Below are 27,023 nucleotides of genomic sequence, written 5' to 3'. Positions count from 1 at the left end.
GGAAATGTGTTGGCGCAAAGAACGTTGATTGAATTCAAAAGAACAGGGCTGCGTTTTGATGCATTTCATTCAGTGAAACATGCGTTTTGGGTTGTTGCATCTACCTCTACATGCACAAGCATGCAGCTAAGTATATGCGCTGACTTGGCATAGCTTGGAGAGTGGAACCTTTGACCTTGGGCTTTGTAATTGAATCATTTGTGGACCTGTCCAATTGGAGTAAATTGGACCCAAACAGTATGTACTTACTTTTAATTGACAAACTTTCCTTATGAAGATATATTTATTTAGTAGACAGGACTAGATACATTTCTCATTTTAATCCAAATATAGTACAATAAAAACAAAAACGAAAAAAAAAATCACTACTTACTAACTATAATAGTAAATACATTGAGTAGTAAATTAAAAAATAAAAAAATAATACTCCACACACTACCAACAATTACGTATCATACAATAAAGTAAAAAAATAAGAAGTCAATTAAACATTTAAACTTGCCTAAAATTATGTGTCTATTAAAGTGTGTCAAATAAATAAAAACGGATGGAGTATATTGTAAACATTTACAAAACTCAAATTGTAAATAGTTGCAAGATTTCATTAAAGAACAACAAAATGATACAGAAGGGATACTCCACCATACTATTTTTGCTCAACAATATTGACCAAACTTTTCTACATTTTAAAATTATTTATTTAAATTTACTGCTTATGCCTATTAGAAAACAAAAGAGGTTAACCCGTTAAGCTAAGGTTCAACCTAACCCGGCAGGGGTGACCCAAAACAACCTAATTTACTTACTCCAGTTCTCCACAGATGGCCCAACCAGCCAAGTAGACTTCACTCCAAGGTAGACCTGGCAATCCTGACCCGTCTCGAATGACACGACCCGTGATCCAAAACCATTGATTCAAATATGACCCGAACTAACCCAATCCGACCCAAAACGAAGTTGACCCGAACATGAACGTATGCCCAAAATGACCTGACTTGAAATTAACCCGATCCGAATTGACTCGACCAGAAAATTGGTCCCAAAAATTGACCCGAACTTAACGTGAAATGATGATCCGAATTTGACCTGAAACCCAAATTGACCTGACCTGACCCGAATATTTGTTGACCCAAAATTAACCCGACCCGAATTGACTCGATCCAAATGACCTGTTTGCCAAGTCTACTCCAAGGAAACCATATTGAATGATAAACCAGTACCCTCAAGTTTTTCGTGCATGAGATTATTCATCCTTTCTACCATTGAAGGTGTTAAATGATTAGTCCAATCCCCAACTTCCCCCTTCCTAAAGTAGCTACTTTTCTCAAAGTACTTGTTAATCAACCCATTTTTGTTACCCTCTAATTCTTTTAGATTACTAATACTACACATCTCTATTATATTTTCTATTACACTTTCACTTTCTTCTTTTAAAGAAAATGGTACACCTACAAACTCAGCCAACCTCTTCACATAAAGCTTCGGATCCTCCTTCAAATCCTCGTACTTGAAAAATAACACCTTATCAGGCCGCTCTAAACTCTGCTTCCAGTATCCAACTACATGTTCAAAAAACGGCCCATTTGATATCCTCCCGGCATAAAAATCCTCAAAATAGTCCTCCATACTAACCTGAAGATCTTCATCACCTTCCATCTTTCTCAACATTTTTGTTAAGAAGTAATAGAAAGAAACAAGCGTGTCCAAGGGATTTCGACCAATGTACAAAACCCGACACCCCGAAGCCATGATAGACTCGGGGAGAAGAGTGTAAGGCAAGTGGGTGCTGAAAAGCCTCGGCGAAGGATGCTCATCAAGATGTTGAGGCCGAGGATGCTCTGCGGCATTGCCATAAACATTAACCTCTAGCCGACGTACAAGTTCATATGGATGATGTTTGAGCAAAGGGCTTTGATCTTTAGGGTAATGAAAACGATTAACAACCGAAAAGAGTAAAGATTGTAACCAAGTGGTGCCGGTTTTAGGGAAGCTAGCTATGATAAGATCGGTGTTTTGAGGTCGAAAGTTTCGTTGAAACATAAGGGTGCCCTGTAGGTGGTTTGCTGTTTAGGGAAGCCAAAAGCCCTTATAGTTTACTAGTTCAAGTTTGTTACTCATAATTGTTACCTTGGGAAGGTTCTGAATAAGTTGTTGAACTTCTTGCTCACTCACTTGTTGAATTTCCTCATTCCCTTGATTTTCACTCATTTTGGTGGATTTTTGGTTTGATATATGAAAATATAAGGATGGTAAAGCTAGTATTGTTGTTGATGAAAATAATGTAACGAAGTTTTGTATTTATATCAATAACTAGCATGCGTGAAGTTAGTGTATTATTGTAGATCGAATTCCTAGCCATATTACAACTAACATGCACTTGTTCAAACGGTAGTATGCGGACAACTAATATTTAATAACAGGAAAATTTAAATCCCCATTTTTTTTAATTTTTTTTTTGTGGTAGTTTTTCTACTTGCTTTCATATCATTCCAAAATGACACTAACAATGTTTTCGATCATTATCATTTCCCAAATGACACTATTCTCCTAAAGTTTCTCTATTTAATATTTACAAATAAATTAATTTTCAATTATTTCAATGTTACTTGATCAATCATCTTTCTTTTCTCCTACCTATAATCTCTATGCATTTTTAAAGGTTAGTTACAAGTCTTTTTCGAATTAAGTATAAAAGAAAGACTTAACATTTATAATTTTTCACCTTTAAGAACCTTGCACTTTTTTTTTCATCGTTAAGGACCTTAAACTACTTTTCCGGTGAAAATTAACCCAACTTAAACTTAAGTGTAGTTAAATGTGGGCCCTGGCCTGCATAAATAATACGGAGTACAATTTTTTTGGGGAAACTTGCAAGCTTTAAGTTAATTGCCCCTCCATTCTCCTGTACAACGTTCTCCTCCGCCTCCTCCATCCACCATTATCAAATCTTTTCCGGAGTACTTTGTATTAGTCATTTTACTCATTTACTATCTGAGAAATCAAAAGAGAAAATAAGGTAGAAAATTCATTATATAGTTTCTCAACTGCTATTTGTCGCTCCCATTTACCAGGTAACGCTCCCTTTTTTTCTTGAAATTACCACTATGCCCTTTATGCAATATGGGTTATAAAAATGAACTTGTTCCCATTTGGACACCATACATGAAACGGTACCCTTACTTCACGACATTGTTGTCCCGAGCTTCCCAAAATCGGTCCCCATGACCTTGCAACCAAATCGGTCCCCACGACCACCTAAAATTTCTATTTTCAAAAATCGTTAAATTTTCCGACGGGTCTTGGGTCATGGACGGCGAGTGGAACATACGTACACCGGAGAATGCGTCGGATCATTCTGTAAGTATTTTTTTTTTTTTTATTTTCGGTAAGTAGGACATCCGCCTAAAATTTCCGGATGTACCATGGAACATCCGGAAATTTCAAGCGGAAGTTGGGATCCGCCTAAAAAATCCGGATGTTCCATGGTACATCCGGAAATTTCAGGCGGATGTACCTAGGCACATCCGGAAATTTTAGGCGGATGTACCTAGGGACATCCGGAAATTTTAGGCGGATGTCCCAAATTTTTTTTTTTTTTTTTTTTTTTTTTTTTTTTAAATTGTTAAGTACGTTTATCAACATATGTCTTGTGATTATTGTTGTGATTTAGTATTTGATAATTAATGTAATTTTGTTGTATTAATATGATTATTAGTAATATGTTTAATTATTATTATTAATATTATTATTATTATTATTATTATTATTATTATTATTATTATTAATATGTTGATATTATTGTTGTGAGAAATGTTGGTTGGGAAGGAAAAACCGTATTTATATATTAGGGGTAAAATTGGAATTTCAAGAAAAAAGGGGAGCGTTACCCGGTAAAATGGGAGCGACAAATAACAACCCCCTATAGTTTTGTGAAGAATCCTTCAATGATGGCGGTGCAGATGAAGATAAAGAATTTCATAGGCTTAAATTTTTGTTGTGGGTAATTTGATTCCGAAACCTTTTGAGTGGATTTGGAATAGTTATAGGTTTTCCCCAATTTGATTCTGATCATTATTTGGCTTGATTTTGAATTGTAATTGATGTTTGCATGAAAGGGAAATATTTTAAGCTAATTTTAGCTCATCAGCTCATGAAAGCATAGAAAATGATGGAGTGGGTAAATTAAAGGAGAGATCAAATGGTAAAAACATATACTTCCTCCGTTTTTTAATAGTTGCAACACACACTTTTTCACGGTATTTAAGAAATGTTGGGTTTGCATGATATAATACACTTTAAAATGAGGTGAGTGGTTGTTAGAAGTGTAATTTAGTGGGCCATGTGATTTAAATAAGGGAAATAATACATCTTTTTCCTAAAATAACTTTCCATTTATAATGTGTTGCAAGTATTGTGACATTTCCATTTTAGGAAAATGTTGCAAGTATTAAAAAACGGAAGAAGTACTTGTATAATTTTTCATTTTTATTTTTTTTCTGAAGAAGATAAAAACATACTTTTTTGAAGGGAGATAAAAACATACTTCGTATACAGTATTTATTTTAACTCAACAATTAAAAAATTAAAAGATCACAAAAGGTGTGGATATACTTGTTGATATTTTCAATGGTTGGTGTTTTGAGTGGCATTGGGTGTTTTCCGACTAAATTTATACTCCTCCGTATTGAACATGGAAACAACAAGAGGAGAAAGAAAATTAGGGGAAAACAAATTGTGGGTTTCGTGCACCAAGTTGGGTGGGGTTGGAGAGGTGTTGTTTGGGTGGACAAGGGCATTAGCTAGTCAAGAGGTCCATCATTGATGGCCGTCTGGAAGAAGCATGAAAATTGTTTTTTTTTTTTTTTACTTATTTTATTTTAATTGTTGCAAGGGATGAAGGGATTGGTTTTTTTTTTGTACCAGCAATAAATTTTAAGGACCTAACATTTGGTAATCAAGAGACTAACATTCTAATTGATGCTCAGGTGGGTTAAAGGTGAGTTAAGTGGCCTGATTCTTTACCTCAGATTCTTAGAGATGAAAAAAAAAGTAAGGTCCTTAAAGGTGAATAATTGTAAATGTCAAGTTTTTTTATTATGCTTAACTCGTGTTCTTCCCCTTATATTAATTTCATATATTTTAAGTCAATTTTTACATTTTAATTTCTCTAAACTTTTCCATTCCTTTATGTGTTTTTTAAGTTCTAAATGATAATGGGGTTGATGGATGAGCCGATTTTCGTTTTTATGTAATAGTCTCTTCAAAATATTAATTTTGTAATTTTTGTGATAGTTTTCATGAATTTATCAAATAATTTTTTTTTTTTTGACATACATTACCAAATAAATTAAAGAGAAATATTTGTCAAAAAAAAAAAAAAAAAAAAATACAGAGAAACATACCTTTAATTTCATGAAATCTATCACAAAATGGCAAAATGAATACTTTGTAAATATAATTTTGATGAATTCATTGATTTATTTTTTTGTTTAAATTATGTTATAATTATCTGATGCAGTTCATGATGATATGTACACCTATTAATACAAATAATAATTTTTTTTTTCTGTGGTAGATTTTCATGAAATTAAATGTATGTTTTGATTTTTTTTTTTTTTTTGATGAAATTAAATGTATGTTTTCTCCAAAAAAAAAACATTTTATCAACAAATTTAACATGTACATCGTACGGGCTAAATACTGGTTGATATTTAATTGAGTGTATACTGGTTTTTGGCTAGCTCGTGAAATGGCCTGATCATTATGTTTATAGTTTCTATGACAAATGCATATTAAAAATGAGCTTCTATAATAAAAATTATGTGATGAAATATAAATATAGATTAAATTAGTAATATTTACTTAAGTACTCGTACTATTTGTTTCAAAAAAAAAAAAAAAAAGTACTCGTACTATTTGAAATATAGTATAATTTTTCAATCATTATTGAATATCAAATTGTATTATCCTAATATTCTAAATAAATAAAAAATAAAAATAAAATAAAAAAAAACACCTTAATGATTGATGGTTGCAATACAGTAAATGCTCCCATTGTTAATGAAAATTCTACTATGGTCATCCTTAAAATGACCATTATTATTCTTAAATCTGATTGGTTGATTTTTTTTCTTTTTTAGTATGCTTGGTCAAACATCCTTTTTATTTATTTCTTTTTTTAATTCATTACGGAGTATTTTTTTTCCCAAAAAAATAACTTCTAATTTTGGAAATTCAATTTTTTATTTTTATAATTATCTTATTAAAATCAGTTTTTATTAAAATTTAAAATAAAATTGATTTTAAAAAATCAGAACATTGTATAAAAACGTTAGTTCATCATACCGCCATCAAAGGTGATTCTTTCTCCAATAATTTCTTGGAAAACGAGCTCCATAATGTTGATTTATGTCCCGTTGGTGGAACATCTGTATCTGACTCTTCTCTCCTTCATACCGCAGGCAATTTTTTTTCCAGAAAATCTTAGGGCCTGTTCACATTTACTTAATTTCAGTTCAGTTTAGTTCAATTCAGTTCCAATCAGTTCAGTTTAGTTCAGTTCAGTTCAGCTCTTAATTTCCCTCTCACATAAAATATTCATTTCAGCTCAATTCAGTTCAGTTCAGTTCAGTTCAGCTCAGTTCAGTAAATATAAACAGGCCCTTAGTTAATATCTAATAGAAACATCGAGTGCTTATAACAGGGTACGTTCGTCTTTTCGCTTGTAAAAGTAAGGTCAATTTGGACAACAAATATTGGACGGATTTTCTATGTTACACTGGCGTTAAGAGGAAAAAGTTAACCATGGTTAACTCCTCTCACCAGCCCAATTTATTTCTAGCAACTACACGTGCCCAATTTAGTACTTTCAACGATACTTGTGCGATTTGTTCCAATTCATGGTTTCTTCTTCAAACTTCCGCTGCAATTTTCGTTGCAATTCATGGTTTCTTCTTCAAACTTCTTTCGGCGATTTGTAAGTTTTTCTTCTCAATTTAGTTATTCAAGCAGCTTTATTAGAAAATAGAATTCTGTTGGGCCTGGAAATGAAGAAGCTCACAAGCTCCATCAATGGTGAATACCAATAGGAGGGGGGAAATCAAACAAGCAAACGAAAACACCTTCCCTTTAGGATTAACCATTCCCTTAATTTCGATATTTTTACTTAGGATTTTTGTTGGATTCGGCGGCGAAGCCGCCGAAAATGGTGTTGAGGTTTGGGGTCCGCCATTAATGGAGCTCGAAGATGAAGGTGTGTGGGAAATCAAACAAGCAAACGAAAACACCTCCCCTTTAGGGTTAACCATTCCCTTAATTTCTATATTTTTACTTAGGTTTTTCATTGGATTTAGCGGCAAACCTGTTGAAAATGGTGTTGAGGTTTAGTGTCCGCCATTAATGGAGCTCAAAGAACAAGATGAAGGTGTGTGGGATAGTCAAATTAAATCGCAAATATTTCCATGAACTGTGTAATGTGAGAGCTTGCTATTCTGTTTTCTCTTTCATGAAAACGATGAACAGTTGTCCATTTGTCAAATTTTTTTTACTTTTACAGCAGTAATTGCTTAACTCACCCTCAGTTACCGTGGGTTAAGGTTGGTTAAAGAACACGGAAAAAGAAGTAACGGAGTCATGTGCACTTTTTAGCTCCAAATTGATGGATGTCAGAACTTTAGTAGGCAAATTAATATTTGATTACTCTAGCACGAAAATCAAAACATTTTATTTATCATTCTGCCATGTTATAAACAAGAGTTGTTTATAACAGATATCAACCTGGGCATGCTCATTTTTTTCTCTTTCATCCTAAATTTTCCCCAATTTTTAGGGTTTTTCTGGGTTTGTATTTAAAGTTTGAAACAATTTAATTTAACCCTTTTAGGGAATTTGGTGGTTGATTAGTTGTTTTAGTATCTTTAATAGTTTTACGAGTTTGAGTCTAACATCCCTTGATTGAGATTGTCAAATTAAAATACTTCCTCCATTTCTTTTTAGTTGACTCGTTTGTTTAGTCACATTTGTAAATGAACAAATTCAATCGTTAATATTTTGAATTGCCGATAAAAAAAATTATGAAAAGTTGATATTTTGAAAATATATATCGTGACGAATCTAACAAGATCTCACATGACTATATTTTTCATTACGTATAAAACACAAAACACGGTCAAAGGAGTGTGTAAATAGTGCTAAAGTTAAAACGTGTCAATTAAAAAAAACGGAGATAGTATTAAGTACTCCGTGTTATTCTAGGATTGAAAACCAATTCATATTTGCTAGAACCACAATTTCGAAAATCTTAAAATTTCGCATATGCTGTGTAGATCCGCCATTTTTTAATCTCCGTTGATACGCGAATATATTTGTGAGACAAATATCATGAATCGGGGATTAATTTTATGCATGGGTGAAGAACGAGCAATTTTTTTTTTTAATTTTTAATTTAATCTTTTTTTAATTATAATAGAAACTGACTTTAATAAAATAATTATGAGGATAAAAAAAATTGATTTTCCAAAAATTAGAAATATTTTTAGAGAAAAGAAAATTATTTTAATAAAGAAAAAAAATTATAAAAAGGTTTGACCAAACATTTAAATAAAAGGAAAAATCAACCAAGAAGATTTAAGAATAGTGATGGTCATAATAAGGGTGACTATAGTAGAAACATCCCATTGTTAATTATGGTTGATGGTCGCTTGTTGCAATAATACACTATATTTATGAAAAAATAAAAATAAATAAAACTTGATGGTTGGCAGTGGCAATAATATATATATATATATATATATATATATATATATATATACTCCCTCCATCCCTTATTGATAGTCTTTTATGGGCAAATTTTACGGGAGTTAATAAGCATAAATAAGTAATAGTAAATGTACATTGAAAAGATAAATTTACATTAGGTATGTAAAAAAATAGAGAGAGGAAGTAATAAAAGTAATTTTTTTTTTTTTTTTTTTTGAACGAAAGGATGCTACGATTAAGAAATAGTTAAGTTACAAGGAGGTTCAACTGGGACATCACCAGTAAAAATAATAGAAGAGTTCTCACTACTAAGAGTTAAGTCTCTAACAAAAGCATCATTACAAATCAGAGGTGGATGTGGCAAAATACATATTTCATTCATGACCTCCAGGTTTTTCCTCGCATCCTTTGCTAAGGCATCTGCTACTGCATTGCTACCCCTCGCTTCAAAGCGCATATCCAGATGGAGCTCCATCTGCAGGTCCCTGCATTTTTTAATTAATGAAGGAGCATTAGGAACAAGTTCATTAGAAGTAATCTCCTCTATTGCCCTTTTTGCATCTGTGCAAAGAATGATATTACTCCAGATTCTATTTCGAATTAAGTTCATAGCAAGCTCCAGCGCTTTCAATTCAGCATCATGACTGGAGGGTAGGTAGCCTTTCCAGACTAGCCCTTCCACCCATTCACCCATGTTATTTCGACATACCACAACACACCCTGCTTCCCATTTACTATAATAAAAGTTAATGGGAAAACAAAATTTACATAAAAAAGTTAAATTTGCACAAATATTATTGCAAATTGGAGGGAACTTTGATTTAAAATAATAATAATAATATTAATAGTTGTTGAAAAAAGCAAATGGGGTGAACATTTTGAAACTAAAATTAAGTTAAAAGGGATTATCAATAAGGGATGGAGAGAATATATATAGGAGGTCACCCATCCCAAGATTACTCCCAACCAAGCACGCTTAAATATGGAGTATCTTAACTTATGAGCTTCCTAAAAGAAAAATGCATCTTGTTGATATGAGTGGTATATCAAATCCTTTTAAAGCAATCATGAGGAGTATTACAAGTATAGTTTGCTTAAATTAGAATACCAACTTTAATATTTTAACCGGCTAAAAACTAAACTAGGTTGGCATTAGGGGCATTCAAAATCGGTCCGAATTGAAAAAATGGCCCAAGCCAGATCAAACGACCTCGGATTCGGTCTCTGGGTCTAAAAATTTATTTCCCGGTCTTCGGTCCGGTCCAAAGCCTCATAAAACCGTTCTTGGACCGGACCGATTTTTTCCTAAATCTATACATAGAATCTTAGATAATCGTTAAGATCATTCTTAATAACCTTTGAAAAATTAAATTATATGAGCTTTTTTGTACTTAACATACAAAAAAAAGACGTTAAAATAGAGTTTTCCTATACTTTTTTCGAGTTTTCCGTAATATTATTAAAAATTTAGTACTTTTTAAATAAAATTCTAAAATTAGTCAAAAGCGGTCCGGTCCGGGTCTTGGACCGATTTTTTCGGTCCGATTCGGGTTCGGTCCTAGCTTAATCGGTCTGGTTTTTTGTTCATGAAATTAAAATTTTCGATCTGGTCCGGGTCGGTCCGGTCTTTTACCGATGATTAGCCCTAGTTGGCATTATCCACACACAATTTCATAATACTCCCTCCGTCCCTTATTGATAGTCTCTTATTGACAATTTTTTCACGAGAATTAATAAACATAAATAAGTAGTAAATATACATTGAAAAGGTATATTTACATTGTATATGCAAAAAAATAGAGAGAGAAATTAATAAAAAGTACATGAAAAAACAAAATTTACATGGGAAAATTAAATTTGCACAAATATTGTTGCAATTTGGAGGGATTTTTGGTAAAAAAAATAAAATAAAATAATAATAATAATAATATTAATGGTAATTGAAATAAGCAAATGAAACTATCATTTTGAAACTTAAATTGGCCATAAAAGACTATGAATAAGGGACGAATGGAGTAGTAGACAAAATTTGGACGCTCACGCCTCACGATACTTTAGAATTTAAAGCACTAATAAATAAATAATCACTCTGTTTGACCATTCATTTTTATTTTAATGTGTTCTAATTTGAACATTTCTTTTTATTTTCTATGTTTCATTTATTAGATTGATAATTCCAATATCATAAAAAGATGTGTTTATTGTTACTTTGTCCGTTTCCGAAATTTTGACCTTTTTATCCTAATTTTAGTCCTAAAATGATCGACCCTATTTGTATTAAAATACCCACTAATTTACAATATTATTTGTGCAAAATTAGCTTCCACATATAAAATTTTGTTTTTTTCATATATGTTTAATACTTTATCTCTCTACTTTTTTACAAATCCATGTAAATTTATGTTTCCAATATGCTTTTATTTATTTTTATTTAAGTTTCTAATAACCGCAAAATCAACCCAAAAAGGGGTTGAAGTTTTGGGGACGGAGGGAGTACTTTTATACGGAGTATAGGGCTATGTATAAGCGTTAAAAACAGTCTTGAAAATTGTATAAAATTAAATTTATGATAAAAACACCAGTAGATCAGTGTAATTACTGTGTTTTTGTCATGATTTTCTAAATTTAAACAATTTTCAAGAGTCTTTTAAATGCTTATATATAGTCCTAAGGATTAGGTATAATAATTGAAATCAAATTTATAAATTTTTTTTTAAAGATCATCTAGGCCAATAATTTATTTGTTGCATCGCGCGTTTAAAGGCTCTAACTCTTAGAGATGCACATGTGAGATCAGCACAACAAATTAGGCATGGGCCGCGTGGCACACACATGATCTAACGGGACACAAGCTGACAAGCCTGCCATTAGTAATAACTAATACTTCGTACGAAGTAAGTATTAAGTATGGCATGTCGCGAAAGGCTAGCCGGTAGGTCCATGTGCTGTGCATTAACATCATTTTCCAAATTCGGCACAAACTTGACACGGACATGAAACTCGTCTCAATGGTACTCCGTAACTCGTATTCAGTGGCAGAGCCATGATTTCCGAGTTGATGAGTTATCATCAATTATGGATCACTTGTGAAAGTGTAAATTTTTCTTTCTCGACTTTAGTTCATAATTAATTTCAATTCAAAAATTATTTTACAATCAAATTAATTTCAATCCAAAATAGAACACAAACATCCATATATACTACAACCAAATAATAAGTAAAATTCCATCTTACAAGCCGAAAGTACTACAAATAACTTATTACAAACAAATGGTACTAAATACTATTACCTTAATTTTATGAATATATTTAAACTTAATTTAGAGGCTTTGGGGAAAATTTTAAAATTTGGTCATACACATATTTTACACAAATAGGACAAAAAAACAACTATAGAAGGGAAAAAAATAATTACGTTAATAACCGATGTCTTTGATGTAAAAGAAAAAAGGAACTTCAATTGTATTTTTATTTATTTGCTTGTTGTGTTAGCAAGGACGGTTCGGCCAGCATGACACGACAAACACATGGGCTTCGATTTTGAAAGATCACTATAAGCCTAACACTACACGATTATTTCTTGCCCATAGCACAACCAGCTTGAGCATGAAACACACTGGCACAGCATGTGTGCTAACACAACATAGCTAGTGCCCACTTTCATCCCCACTTCTTATAATTAACCCACCTCTAATAAGCTATTTGTCACATATTTGCATACTCTTGACCTAATACATGTTCAATGACAAATATTGTCTCCATTTCAATTTATTTACAACATTACTATAAATACATACAACAAATAAATTACATTCTCTATTTTTAATTATATGCATTACTTTTTATATATAGACGTCTAATTTAGATGTATCACTTTTCCTAATACTCCTCCTGTCCCAAATACATGACACAATCAACATTGCACACATACATGCCAATGCACTAGTTTGAATTTGAAAATTATTTTTAAAATATGATTATATCATGAAACTTTATATTAATACCTATCTAACAACATATTTTATGATAAAATATGTTTTTTTACTAGTAAAAAATTATGGCCGAAGCTAATGCATGAATAGTGGAAAAAGTTCAACGTCTCATGTATTCTAGGACAGAGGAACCGAGGAAGTTATCAATAAATTCTCTCTATCTCTTTGATATCATATGAGCCCTATTTATTTCTCTCTCTGTCAGATTTCTGGGAACTCCTCTGATTGGAGTGTGTACCCATTAACCAATATATATAGTGTTACAATATTAGTCCTAATTTTGTTAGGAATCCTAGTACGATAAGAATACAAAGTATATCAAAATATATCCTAGCTCTGCAACACATATTATCCTATAATATATCTATTACACCCCCGTAATCATAGCGGGAGGAGATCTTGAAGGAACATGTAGAACTCGAATGTGACCCAAAGCAACCTTTTCTCGAACAAAATGAAAATCCATCTCCACTTGTTTGGTGCGTTGGTGTTGTGCTGGATTGCTAGAAAGGTAGATGACGCTGACGTTATCAAAATAAACAATAGTAGTCTGACGATAAGGACAATGTAGCTCCAATAACAGATTACGAAGCCAACAAGCTCAGAGACAACGTTTACGACGCCTTGATTGCTTCTGCACTCAATTTAAATGAGTTGACGCTTAGATGACCAAGAAACGAGGTTGTCGCCAAGAAAACAGCAATAACCTAATGTGGAACGACGGTGTCGGGACAATCTCCCCACTCAGTGTAAGTGTAAGTAATCAAATGAGTAGAAGAAGACGGATATATAAATGTAAACCATGATCAATGGTACTCTGAACATAGCGTAGAATGCACTTCAAAGCATTATAATGAGATTCTCGAGGATCATGCATAAAAAGACACACATGTTGCATCGCATAGGCAATGTCACTACTAGAAAACAGCCCATTTTCGACGGAAAAATTCCATCGGAAAAGCCGTTTTCGACGGAAATTCCATCGGAATTGGTCGTCGAAAAAGGTTTGGTAGGAAAAACGGTTCCTTCCGACGGAATTTCCGTCGGAAACACTTTTCTGACAGAATTTTCCGACGGAATTCTTTCGTCGGAAGAGGTTTTCTGGCACCGGAAAAATCTGTTGGAAACTTCCAACGGACACAATCCGTCAGAAATTTGTGAGGGAAATTCCGTCGAAAAGTGCTTCCACCAAAATGTAAAAAAAATACGCCGTGCCACCACTGGCACGGCGTATCACCACCTCCAACCCCTAACTAAATTTAACCCCACATCAGACCACCACCGGCCCTTAATTAACCCTAACCCTAATTCCCCACCACCACCAGCCAGCCCCTACCGCCAAACCCGATTTAAACCCCAACTAATTTAACCTCACTCCCTTCAGCCCCTATTTAAACCCTACCCACCTAGAACCACCACTAACCACCCTGCAATTTTAAACCCCACCCACCCAACCTTAACTGAACCGACACCGATTCTTTACACCATGACTCCACAACCCAAAAAAAAATCAAAAATATCCGACCACAACCCAGATCTACCCACCACAACCTCGTCAACCCAACCCCCAACATCCGAACTCCAACAACCACGACCACCACAATAAATTTTCAAAAAAATCCCAAAAAACAACAAAATAAAATAAAAATTAAGAAAAAATAAAAACAAGATACATACCTTAATTTGACTAAACAAAACCTCGAATTTGGGTTTATAAGGCCAAATTCGACCATGAAAACTCTAGAGTTTTCATGGTCGAATTTGATCTGAAAACCTTCGTTTTAATTGCGCCGTTGATGACATGTTGATGTCTGTGTTGTTGTTCATGCGGTGTTATATTGGTGTTGTCGTTTATGATGGTGGGTGTTGGCGGTGGTAGATAGAAAGAAGGGGAAAGAAGAAGACAAAAAAAAAACAGTCGAGAAAGAGAAGAGGAAGAGGAATGAAAGGAAAGAGAAGAGGAAAAAGAACGAGAAGAGGAAAGAGAACGAGAAGAAGATGAGGAGAGATAAGGAGAACGTTGAGGAGAGACAAGGAGAACGAAGTGCAGAATGAAGAGGAGAGAGAAGAAGGGGAAAGAACAGGAGAAGGGGGAAAGAAAAAAAGAGGCGGATAAGAGAGGTAACTTAGCCTCTTAGGGTTTTCTAAAAGTTTTTTTTAAAAAAACAATATTCCGACGAAAATTCTGTCGGAAAATGTACTTTCCGAGGGAGAAATCTGTTGGAAAGTACATCATTTCCGATGGATTTTTATTCCGTTGGAAATTTCCAACGGAATTAATGATTCTGTCGGAAATATCCGACGGAATAAAAATCTGTCGAAAAATATGTACTTTCCGACGGATTACTGTGTCCGTCGGAAATGGGCTATTTTCTAGTAGTGTGTCAAACCTAGTGAAAGTAAGGTACGGAAGACCACCCAAAGTAGGATCCCGAAAAGGTGGTCCTGGATCTGTACTAAGTTTGGACTTAGTATCAATTGGACGGAGTAGCTGTAGGTTTACAAGAACTCATACCTACACACTCTAAAATTTCATGTGCATACTTTTGCTGTGAAAGTAGCAAATAAGAAGGAGTACGGGTCACCACAATCCCTAAAAAATAACTTAAAGGGCCTAGATCGGACATAGGAAACTCAGTTTGCAACTGAGATATAAGCCCCTTACGAACCTGAAGAGATAGCTAATATAATATCATCAACATAGAGAAGCAAATATGTCATAAAAGTTAAATACAAAGAATAACACTAATTAAATATAATGTTACCTCTCTGAAAATTGAAATAATAGTTTGTGATCAGATAAAATTATAATATCAACAAAGAATAAAGTAAGAATTTGTATTTCCTTCCACTGTGTAATCATCCGTTACATATAGAGATTGAGGTGATAGAATAGTGACATTGTGTCCTACCTCAGTTCTCTATGATTTAAGGATCAAATTTCATGGGCTCATTTGAGAAATTTTCCTTTCTCTTTTCTCAAGTGAACCCTTTTCTTCTTACTTTACAAATATGTATAAAGTAGACCTATCAATTCGGGTCAACAGGTCAGGTTTGGGTCAAATTTCAGGGTGTTTGGGTCGTTTGGTTCGAGTGGTTTAAATTGCTAGGATCATTACAAATTATGATAATTGGGTCAAATCGGGTCTATTTCGGGTCATTTGGGTCGGGTCGGTCGGGTTCAGGTTCTCTCTTAGGGGTCGTCTGGATTGGAGGAATAGGGGAGGAAAAAACACAAGAGCAATAATTCAGGAAATAAAAATGGGTTTGGCAGTAGAGCTATCAAAAGCTGACCCGACCCGAATTATCGACCCGAACCCGATTATTAACCGACCCGTCTGAAACCGAAAAAATGGTGACCCAAGCCCGACCTGATTCTTATCTCTAGATTCTCTCTCCTCTATTTCTAGTTGTTGCTTATTCTTGATTTCTTTTTCCATAATTATTATAGCAGTATTGTTTCCAAACTATGAAAAATGAAATTTCACCCCCTATATTATTCCCTCAATAAATTTAGCCCTTTAAATATTATCCTCTTAATTATATCATGGAATTCAGGCGCATGCCTATAGTAAAATGGGTTTGGAATCGGGTTGGGACTGGTCGAATTATTGGGTTGGGTTAGGAATTGACAGGTCTATGTATAACATATTCTCAAGTTTGCTCTCTTCCAAAAACCAAACAGGTGTATATTTTCCCGAGGGAAGATGCTTGACGTCCTCCTGAACATGAGAATCCATGGTAGAATCATCGCTTGCGGGATGATTTCACAATATAATCTACAGATATCTGATGGTGTTCAAACTTGAGTGTGATCGTGAGTAAACGAATTTGAATGTAAGGATTTGTAGTTTCTAATTTCTATCATATCACCTTTATCAAAAGTACCTTGAGATGATCCTTCCTCCAATCAAGGCATGCAAGATTTCATATCTGGATGTGGAAGACATTGCTGAAGGTCTAGAGGCTGCTCCTGGAGCTTTAATTGGTCTTTTCACTGGTCGTAATGTTGGAAAACAAGTTACGAGTATTGCAATTGCGCATGAATGACTATAAATTTCAGATGAAGGGAGTATGAACGATCTTTCCATGTCCTCATATTTGGACGTGAATAAAATTTACTCCGTACTATCTTTGAAAATATTCTTTTTGCTAAATTGAAACATATGTGCTCTTCTTTGTTTTCTGAAACATATGTGTGCCAGTGTGGGCTGTTGAAGGTAAAATTGGGATTAAAACAATGCCATTTTATTTTAATGTTGCAAAATGGGATGATATTTAACAATTGATATTGTTAAGGTATACTTCCCTTTCAAAAAAATTGAAACACTTGACCAAAACTCTCACACTTTTTTGCAAATTTTTCGAAACGGAGAAAGTATTACATATATTGAGACAAATCTAACAAGATTAACAATGTTTTTCTTTAGTTATAAATTAGTATATTAGGTTAATTACGCAAGAGGTTATTAGTGTCAAAAATGCAAATATTGCAATATTAAAATCATAAATACAATCTTTTTCTTATTTTTTTCTTATTTTTTTTTTCTTTGGTATCATATTCCAAAGACGAATGAAAAATTAGAAGAGGAAGTAGGGAACATTAAGGGTCTGTTCTCATTGACTGAACTGAACTGAACTTATTAGAACTAAACTGAACTTATTAGAGATGAAGTGAAATGAAAATAATCTGATGAGAACAGGACCTAAGCTATACTCATAAAAGATACAGAGTATCGTATTAAGTCACAAGGAGAAAAGTGGCACTAGTGGTTTCAGATTTTAAATACTACATACTATATGTTTACCTTTCACTAACTATGTAGCTTGTCTAGCTACCTTACAAGGCTAAAGTAGAAAGCTATTGCTTTCAAGATCAAGGGTCGAATCTCATTACAAGAGTGATTTTTCCAACCCCGACATCATAAATGGGCCCTTCTTGCCAATCCAGTTACCGGTAATTTAACAATTCAAAAGTTTCACGAAAGATTGTTACTGTACTTAGGGTGAATTTATAGTTGTTTAGCAATTTAAGCACTATCCTCTACAGCTCTAACTACAGAAACAAAAGTTCGGCTCTAACTAGAGAAACAAAAGTTCAAATGACGTGATTTTAATTTTTAAAAGAAAAGTACCGTACAAAATTTTTTGCAAGCAGAAACAAGACAATCTTTATCCTCCCGGCTTTCTATGATGTAGTCTTGACAGTTGACAGATATCTTACAATGGAAAAGAGTATCCACGCAGATATTTTGAGTCCACACCAGACTCTCGAACCAAGGCCACCCGTCCTGTTCGTGCAACCTGTACCATTACAGAATAAGAAAGTTTTTCCCAGTTTGACAGCAAATCAGCAATGTAGCAGGTGTTCAGACTCTTTTTTTTGAAAGAAGGAATAATATGTTAAGGCAAGTATGGCAACAACATTTTGGGATAGTTGACATTCAGATACATGCCAAACTCAGAATGAAAGGCGAATTGGAAAAAAAAAGAGATTTGTCCAACTCTAAGTTCTAACATAGCCAATAGATTCACTACTCTCAGGCTCTCAGCTCTGGATTATATTGAGCTAAAACATGACTTAAGTTTCTTGCATTTTGTGTTTTTCATGCAAGCAGCAGATGGTCATAGCATCTAGGATCAGGTAACAATGCAACTACTCTCCAACTCTGGATTAAACTCACTATTTAGTACTTGTATATATGGCATCGAAACATAGTCCAACATATTTACAACATAACCTACCTCACAGATACCGAAGGGTTCCAGCAATCTCTGAAGTGCAACCATCTTGTTTATATCTCCAGTGAGCTAGGAGTCAGAAGCCCAACACTTAGAATCAGACTTAGTAAAGTGAATAATACTACTACGTATATTGTACATGAAATAGAAACACTGCAAGATTAATCAAAATGCAATCCATTTCAGTGCATAAGCTATCATGATATAAGAGGTAAGAAAGAATGCAGTGCATCTATCCCACAGATACAGAGTTACAGATGCCTCTGAGCTTACTTCTATCAGTTGTCTATATAAACACGAATTATTTAGGAAAAAGGAATGGGATAAGCACTAAGATATCTCCCCCAATAGTTACCTCAAGTGTTATGGTATGACTAGATACATCAACAGCTTTGGCTCTAAAAATGCTGGCAATGTCAAGGACCTCACGACGTGCAGCAGTATTCACAGCTACCTTTATCAACATCAACTCCCGCTCAGCAAAAGGTAAATGGGTGAGATCTCTAACCTGAATCAGAAACCATACCCCAATTAATGACTCAAAGTTAAAGCGACACACCTCAGGATTTCATTACCTCGTGACAGAATGAGACATTGAGACAAACAGTGGTAATTAACTCATACATGTAGGAGTGATCTGAAATTCCAAATGCCAAATAACAGTTATAGTTTCCAGCTTTTGATTTTAAGCAGTTAAAAAAAGGTTTGCCCCCATCTCCTTGCTACAACATGTTTTACTTTTTCCTTTAACCTTCCATTACATAAAGGGTCTTTAAGATGGAGAAGATATAAGAATGATTGTAGTGTACTAATTAATCATCTCCCTTGATTTTTTGTTCTCAACTTCTAATTAGAAGGTGACACGTGATCTTTCTCCAATCATAGACGATAGATCAAACAATCATGTATATAGCTTGAGATCAAAGGTTAACACACCAGCATACTATTGATATTATACATTTCTCCAACTATTCTTATTATTAAAATTTTCTACACTAACTATTTGTATGAGTTATAGTTACAACAAGAATTAAACACCCATGATAAGAACAATTCACAATGATAACCCAACAAATTCTGTTCATGTTCTCAACTGCATATAATAGCAAGACGCCAATAAATTGAAGCTACCAATGTTACAACCACCAACCAAAAATCCAGGCCAAGTAAATAAGCACCCTCACCTCATGAATATCAATCAGCTTGTAAATTTGCTGCACCAGTTTGCTGATTGATTCATCTGTACCAGGTACAACAGTAGTGATGCGAGATAGGCCTTCACCTTCCGCACGACCCACAGCTAAACTCTGATAACAAGGACCAAAAGGCAATCAAATATGGTAGTAGCTTGATCATTTATTACAAAAGTTTTATCCTCATGATAGAGAGTAAGAATTGACAACAAACCTGAATGTTATAACCCCTTCGAGCAAAAACCCCTGTAACAACATTAAGGACCCCAGGTTTGTCATTGACAAGCATCGATAGAGTGTGTGACCGCATCCCACTTGTCTGAGTACATATAGCCAAACATAAGATGACTCCAAGCAGCATCATTCACATACTATTGAGAAGAATGTAGTAATAATTCACAACCCGCTCAAAAAGATAACCAGAAGAACTTTTCCGCTTACATAGTTTTCAGATGATTATTCATTTACTACTTCATAGCACTAAGCATGGAATGACACATGATATTGCATCATCCACCACAATCTGACTATCAAAAATGTAAAATATAATTACTTCTGTACACTATAGAGCACATGTACAAATATGGGTAGATTGCTAAAAGGTTTAAATGGAATCAAATCATGAGAAGAGTCACTGTCACTTACAGCATATTTGGATAGCTATCATGGAAGGAAAGGGAAGTGGAGGGAGAGAAGGTGTGAGCTTGAATCTTTTTTTAAACCTTTCCAATATTGGAAGAATTGATTTTTTAAATATAGATCCCTCCAATTCCGTTCTTACCCCCTCAAGTCATATCCAGACAATGGAAATGAATCCCCTAACTTTCCCTTCCCTCACTATGCCCCTATCCAAACACTGTTACATATTGTACTACTACACTTAATTATATTATGCTAACTGTAATTCCACCTTATTATTTACAATGGAGCAAAGAAACTATTACATAAAACCATTTCTTAGCATCTATATTTATCCTATAGTTCTAACAAATTCTAACTTAGACCTTTCATAGAATTATTGCAGAATTTTCTCAACAAAAGGAGCTAAACCACATTTTCAAAATATTTTCCTTTTCTAATATACATTCAAGTCAAATGCAGGTGGTCCTTTACTTTTATAAACCCAACCTTCAGCTAATACAAAGTCCCTTTTTTGTTAGAGATCACCTTCACCTCCATAAAAATTTATTAAGTTACATATCCATTTTACTCAATTCATTATATCTAGTTCAGGATATCATTCACTTCCTGCAAGTTACAATAAATGCCATATTAGCTTAGAGTGAAGCAAATCCTTAAGGGGGAGGTTGTTCTCAAGCTGTAAGTCATCATGACAACAACATAACTAATGCAACACAAGCGTCCAGAAATCCCTGAAATGGAGTAATATAAATGACCAGTAATCTTTCTGGGAAATAAAAAGGAGGTTGCTTACATCTTCATCGTTCAAAACACCCCAGTGAGCATCAAGGACTTGAGGAACTGCAAAGCCATCAAAAGGTTCTACAGGATAAACATCACCCTGGATAAAGAGAAGATAAAATACATCAAAACAACGGGACTTCATTAGTAGAATATTTTGAAAATCGATGAGAAAAGCAGACAGGAAATTTTGTAATTACAACGCAACCACAGCAATGCCACAAATAATTCTATCATCAGAAGAATTAGAGGTCAAGGCATGTAGTCTATACCATGACAGAGAGGCTGTTTTTTTGGGAAGCCCGCGGTGAAACATATTCAATGGGAAACAGTACAAAGAGAAGATCTAACCATAGTAATCCTAGCAGTCAAAACTCAAAGTGACGTAAGATTTTTGGACAAGAAGAGGAATGTTTACTGTAATACAATCATACAACCATAACATTCATAGGATACACATCATCCTGCAGCAATTGATGGTGTCTATAACTTTTGGAGTTACACATTACATTCAGAAAGATTTAAGTCGAGAAGAGACGAAAAGGTCCGATGTGCAGCTGGATAATATGTTTCTTTGGCACAAAACAGATATATCATGATCCTGGTGGCCATTTTATTTCAACATAATTCAATAAGTCAATCCCAATTTGCACCACCACACTAATCTGGCAGTTACTAAGGTATACTTTAGATTTGCAACATGTGGATCCGCAATTAAGATTAAGGATTTGAATTAACACGCGTGCAAAGCAACAAGAGGACTTTTCACCAGTTGCATCAGCGCACCCTACAATCTGATAGTCCAACAAGACTCGATAATTCTCTATATAGTTTATTATTTTCTTCAGAAAATGTTTCCTTTTAAAAATATTTAAAAAATAATAATAACATTTAAAATTTAAAAATAAAATGGTCCAGTATGAAAGAAGGATGGATTTATTAAGTTTGCAGCATACTCCCTCATCTCAGATGAGATTTGTGCAATGTTCAAAGTTCATAAAAATGTATGACACTCCCTGTTATTATAATCACATTAGCCAAATCATGCCATCGTTTGGGCCAGTGTACCAAAAAGCTCACCCCATGCACAAAAGTGCAAGGCTCAAAGGATGAACACTACTAGACATTAGAATGGACGAATGGTCATCTCAAGTCCCTTAAACATTAGAGGCATGCCTCTGGAATCTAGTACCTAAAATATTATCTTTTCAGATTTTCAAGACAATTATAATTTTGAATAGTATTTTTTATTTTTATAATACTACATATGATATGTTACTATAACTCCGCCAGTGGGTTTCCCGCTGCCAGTCCCAAGCCTAGATAAAGGAAGAGGGTTACGGTAGGCCAATAGCCACTGTAAATTTTGTCACATCGCTTAACATGAGCCACAATGATTAAGAGTAGAACTAGGATGGGTGACCTCCTAGGATGTTCTCATGTTGGTTCAAGTAGCTAACCCCACCTATAGGATTAAGGCATTCAAACAAAAGAAGAGTAAGATATGATATGTTACTATGATTCAATTGGTACTTGTTATGGAGTAAATAAGTTTCATAATGAATATATATTCTAAAAAGTCTATTCTTTGCTTCGCATACGTATTTATCTTCATTTTCACACGTTATGCTTAGGTTATAGGACTTCTGTCACTTAATGCACCCATGCCATTAAACAAATTGGTCTGATCTGTGATCCCAGATTAAGAGATATAAGGACAGATCCCCTTCAAATATCTAGAAAATTCAAATTTTCAATTTTCCATCAGAGCGAGAAAGTTGAAGATATTGAAATTTCACCATGGTAAGAGGGCGATTTTCTCCATAATATATGTTCCTTCAATCTTTCTTACTCACTCCATTCCAAAGTGTTTGTCGGTTTGTCCTCATTTTCTTTTTAGGTATGTTTCAAAATGATTGTTCTAGTTACTCACCCTTTCTATAAAGTTCAATAGTTGAATGCACACTTCTGCTAATATATATTTTTGTTAGTTCTTTTATTATTTTAATTTATATGGGTGAAAGTCAAGTAGTCAACTAGGACAAACACTCTCATTTAGAAGGATTACTGTTTCCTCTTGGGATTGGATACTTTGTTCTATAACAACGTTCATAAGTGAAATTAAATGAGGTCTTCAAAAGCAGCAGGCAACAGTTCATTGCAGGATTTAGACACTTTATCTTGGCAGCATAGCACTAGTGAGTAGTGACTTAATCAAAAGAGAGCGCAGCTACTGGGAATCTGGGATTACAACAGTAGATAGGCTGAAAACTAAAAATTATGACCGCATATCAATGAATAGTATTCAGTTGCCTGATATGAGAAGTGAGAGCAGTGAACAGTCAAGATACACACCTCCACAGTTGAATTTGACGATCCACCATCAGGTGTCTGTCTTGAAACTCCAGAAAGAGCATCCACAGACACAGTTTCTTCGAGATCAGGATAAGAAGCAGCAGAAAATCGCCAGAAAGGAGCAGACTCTCCCAATTTTTCCCTTCTAAGAGCGATCTATTTTAAAGGGAATTTACAACATATTATAAAATGTTTAAAGCATAATCCGAGGAAAAGATACAAATTTTTCTAGCTATGACAGTGACCTATGTTGTATAATGAGAAATTTGAAAGAATCAAAATAGACCTTTCCAGTACGAGCAATCTCTTTAATTCCGAACTTGGCAAGATTTCTTAGCACTGCAACCAACTTGCCTGGGTCTCCAGTGACCTGCATTTTCCACTTGCTTAGTAACTGATTTGTTGAACGTATGAAAAAATACAACTTAAAGGTCAGAATGTCAAGAGCTAGTGAAACGACAATGATTTCCATAAAAGGAATTATTAAACAATTGTCAATGGACAACAGGATGTGCAAACAATACTAAGCATCAGGTATAATTTCTTATTCCTCCAAGCTATGACACCAAATTCAGTAAAAAAAAAAAAATAAAAAAAAAAATAAAAAAAAAAAAAAAACAACAACAACAGTGTATGCAGTCTTTGCACCACATATGGTCATCCACCTAATGCTGACTTTTGGTAATGAAGTCTCAAAAGGAACCACAATTCTTGGATAATCTTTTTATTTTTCCAACATATTACCTCTCAGAGGCTCAGGCTGTTATTCAAACATACATAGTACATAAGAATAATTAAAGATACATTCATTCAATCTAGAAATTAAGAGTAAAATATAAATGATTGGAACTAACAGAAATGATCAGAACAAACAGAACTCTTTCAAAAAAAAAATAAAAATAAATAAAGGATCAGTACAAGTAGAACAGTCGTGATTATGATGCTCTTCTACCCCCACAGTTTATTTTTAAATAGATTCATAAGACGTCATCATTAGACAAATGAAGTAGCCAGTGAAAAATGCAAATAAAGCATTTAATCAATACAAAAATTTGGACACCTGTACAAGTACAATAACCATAATTTCAATTGTCATAAAGTTAACATTGCTTGCACAATATTCCAAATTATCACCTCCATTGTCAGATTTTCTTCCGATATGTCCACAATTTTGGCACGGAAGATGTCCACCAACCACATCAGCTGCAGTAAAACAAGGAAACAACAGAATTTATTAAGATAAATTAGTAAAAGCAACTATAGAATTATACAACACAGTTCACTGAGAAGAAAGTCGGACAGCAGAAAACTGTCCCATAAAATTTAGCAAGAACTAATCACAGTCACCTGGTAATCTAACAAAATTCACTACCCTCCAAAGTTGGGTACTGAAACATATACAATGTGCCATTAAGTACCTCAGCTCGGTTATTTTGATTGGCTCTGACTTTTACAAGCATTAATTCACGTTCTACTTGTGGCTCCTTGGATATATCTTCAACCTACATGTAAAAGGACTTCAGAATAGATTCCAAAGAAAGTTGGAGACGTGAATCAATTCACAGTAGTCACTACTCATTATCTGAAAGGAAGACAACCTTCAAAACATTTACAAGTTTCTGAAGTTGTTCCATCACTTGCTGCAACACCTTATCAGTTCCAGTGACAACAACAGTGAAAAGAGCTTTGTCTTTGTTTAACCCAACAGCAAGGGATTCAATATTATAACCCCTTCTAGCAAAGACCCCTGCTATTCGATTAATCATTCCACTTTCATCCCCAACAAATACTGATATTGTGTGCCTCCTCGACCTTTAAAATACTCAGAAACATCAATTATTGTTCATTTATCTTGAAACAAGTCAGTCCAAATACAATTACTCATGTAACATACAAAAGTCACGTACCAAAATCTGATAATACAGTATTTCTATATGCAAACATTAGACTTTAAAAACAGATAACAAAGCTTTTGAATCCTTGAGGGAACAGAAAAAAAGAATACCAATGATCAACTATATCAAGGTTGATCATGCACTCTAAATTACACTACATGTATCAAATCAGAATCAACCAGAAATCGCCTTTAAATTCATTTCAACACATCGAAATCAAGACTTTATATATTATATTATTATAAAAAACCATAATAATTGCAAGCAGATAACTTCAATTGGTTAGAGCTTCCCTCCCGATTTCAAGAGATCTTGGGATCGATTCTCACCCCCGCCCTTGTGGCTCACTAAACACCCAAAAAAAAACTTCTATTGCAAAAAGCCTCAAAGTCATAGAACTAAAGAATTCTGCTCAATAATTACAAGATTGTGAAAGTAACACTCCCTTATTCATCATGTGACCAAAGCCCCAAATCTTAAACCAAGTTGCCTTTCATTGTTAGTCTATTATCCCTAGATTTCCTTGATGCTACTAATTAAGAAATTAACTTAACAGTATGCAAGCAATGATCAGATTGAAATTGAGGGAACAGATTATCTAACAGAAATCTCAATTTGTGTTACCAATTTGACCTAGAAAGTTTAAAACACGGGTACATGTCCAAGGGTCAGAAGCCACCACCTTACAAAATTTTTGCAGAAATTCAGTCCAAATTGTATCTAGTGACATACCCATGTCCGAGTGTAGAGTATCCGACAAGAGTACTTGATTGAAATGAAAAGTTGGATTAATGATTTAACATAGACTTCAACCATGTCAAACTTCTTATACTCTATTACGCCCACTTCACACGCAGCAAAATACCCAAATAAATTAAAAAAAAAAATCCCAGATTAATGATCAACTAATTTACCATTTACGATATTGAATTATACGGCATTTTCAAATTCAAACATTGATTGATAAAACTCAAAGCAAAAGGGTAAGCTCATATCAGAAAGAAATGAAAACATTAATGATTAAAAAAAATGGCATACTTTGATCGAGAGGAGGGAGAAGATCCATTGAAGGAAAAATTACTCTCACTGCCCTTTTGACCAACATTGGTAGCAGATACCACCATTTTATCAAACTCCAAGTTCTTCCATTTTCTTGGATTAAACCCCAAATTCAAATTCTGGGATTTGAAAGAGAAAGCATGGAAATCCTTACAATCCTGCTTAAACCCATTTTTTAAAGAGCAAAATAAACTGGTTGAAGGATTAGTTGACAAGGCCGCCATGATTGAAAGCTTGAAGCTCAGCTATATCGGTTTGAGGACAGTTTATACGTGACGTTTATGGTGGAAAGTTCAAAGTTTTCGAAGAAAAATGGTTTTTTTTTTTTTTGAAGGGGTTTTGGAATTTTTGTTTATTGTTTTGCAGGGGTTTTGCCATTTTGGACAATTGAAGTTGAATTTTTTGGATGGATTGTTGTGTATTAAAGCCCAATTATCAATAAAAAGAAAATGGGGAAGGTGGAAAGCCCAAGTATGATTGTAGCCAAAAAAAAAAAAAAAAAAAAAAAAAAAAAAAAAAAAAAAAAAAACCTATTATTATGACTTTATACGCGTGCAAATAACGTTGTATTTATAGATACCCTAATTTGGTCACCAAAAATTGCCGAA

The 27,023-nt window shown here is 34.0% G+C and overlaps 1 protein-coding gene and 1 pseudogene across 1 annotated transcript; both read right to left on the bottom strand.

Moving 5' to 3' along the window:
* Nucleotides 1-673: 673 nt before the first annotated feature.
* LOC145581900 (flavonol sulfotransferase-like pseudogene) lies at nt 674-2,249 on the bottom strand (annotated as a pseudogene).
* Nucleotides 2,250-17,511: 15,262 nt separating this feature from the next.
* On the bottom strand, nt 17,512-26,751 carry LOC145581899 (acetolactate synthase small subunit 1, chloroplastic-like). Its single transcript, XM_081638935.1, has 12 exons — nt 26,395-26,751; nt 25,060-25,273; nt 24,880-24,963; nt 24,596-24,664; nt 23,748-23,831; nt 23,462-23,617; nt 21,120-21,206; nt 19,899-20,003; nt 19,676-19,798; nt 18,847-18,999; nt 18,495-18,560; nt 17,512-18,053 (listed from the first exon to the last, which is right to left on the bottom strand). The coding sequence occupies exons 1-12, from the start codon at nt 26,637-26,639 to the stop codon at nt 17,970-17,972; spliced, it is 1,470 nt and encodes a 489-aa protein (XP_081495061.1). The 5' UTR covers nt 26,640-26,751; the 3' UTR covers nt 17,512-17,969.
* Nucleotides 26,752-27,023: the final 272 nt, after the last annotated feature.

This window comes from Chenopodium album, chromosome 15, assembly GCF_948465745.1.
Source record: "Chenopodium album chromosome 15, dcCheAlbu1.1, whole genome shotgun sequence".
Lineage (NCBI taxonomy): Eukaryota > Viridiplantae > Streptophyta > Magnoliopsida > Caryophyllales > Amaranthaceae > Chenopodium > Chenopodium album.
This window is presented reverse-complemented; position numbering and strand designations above follow the sequence as displayed.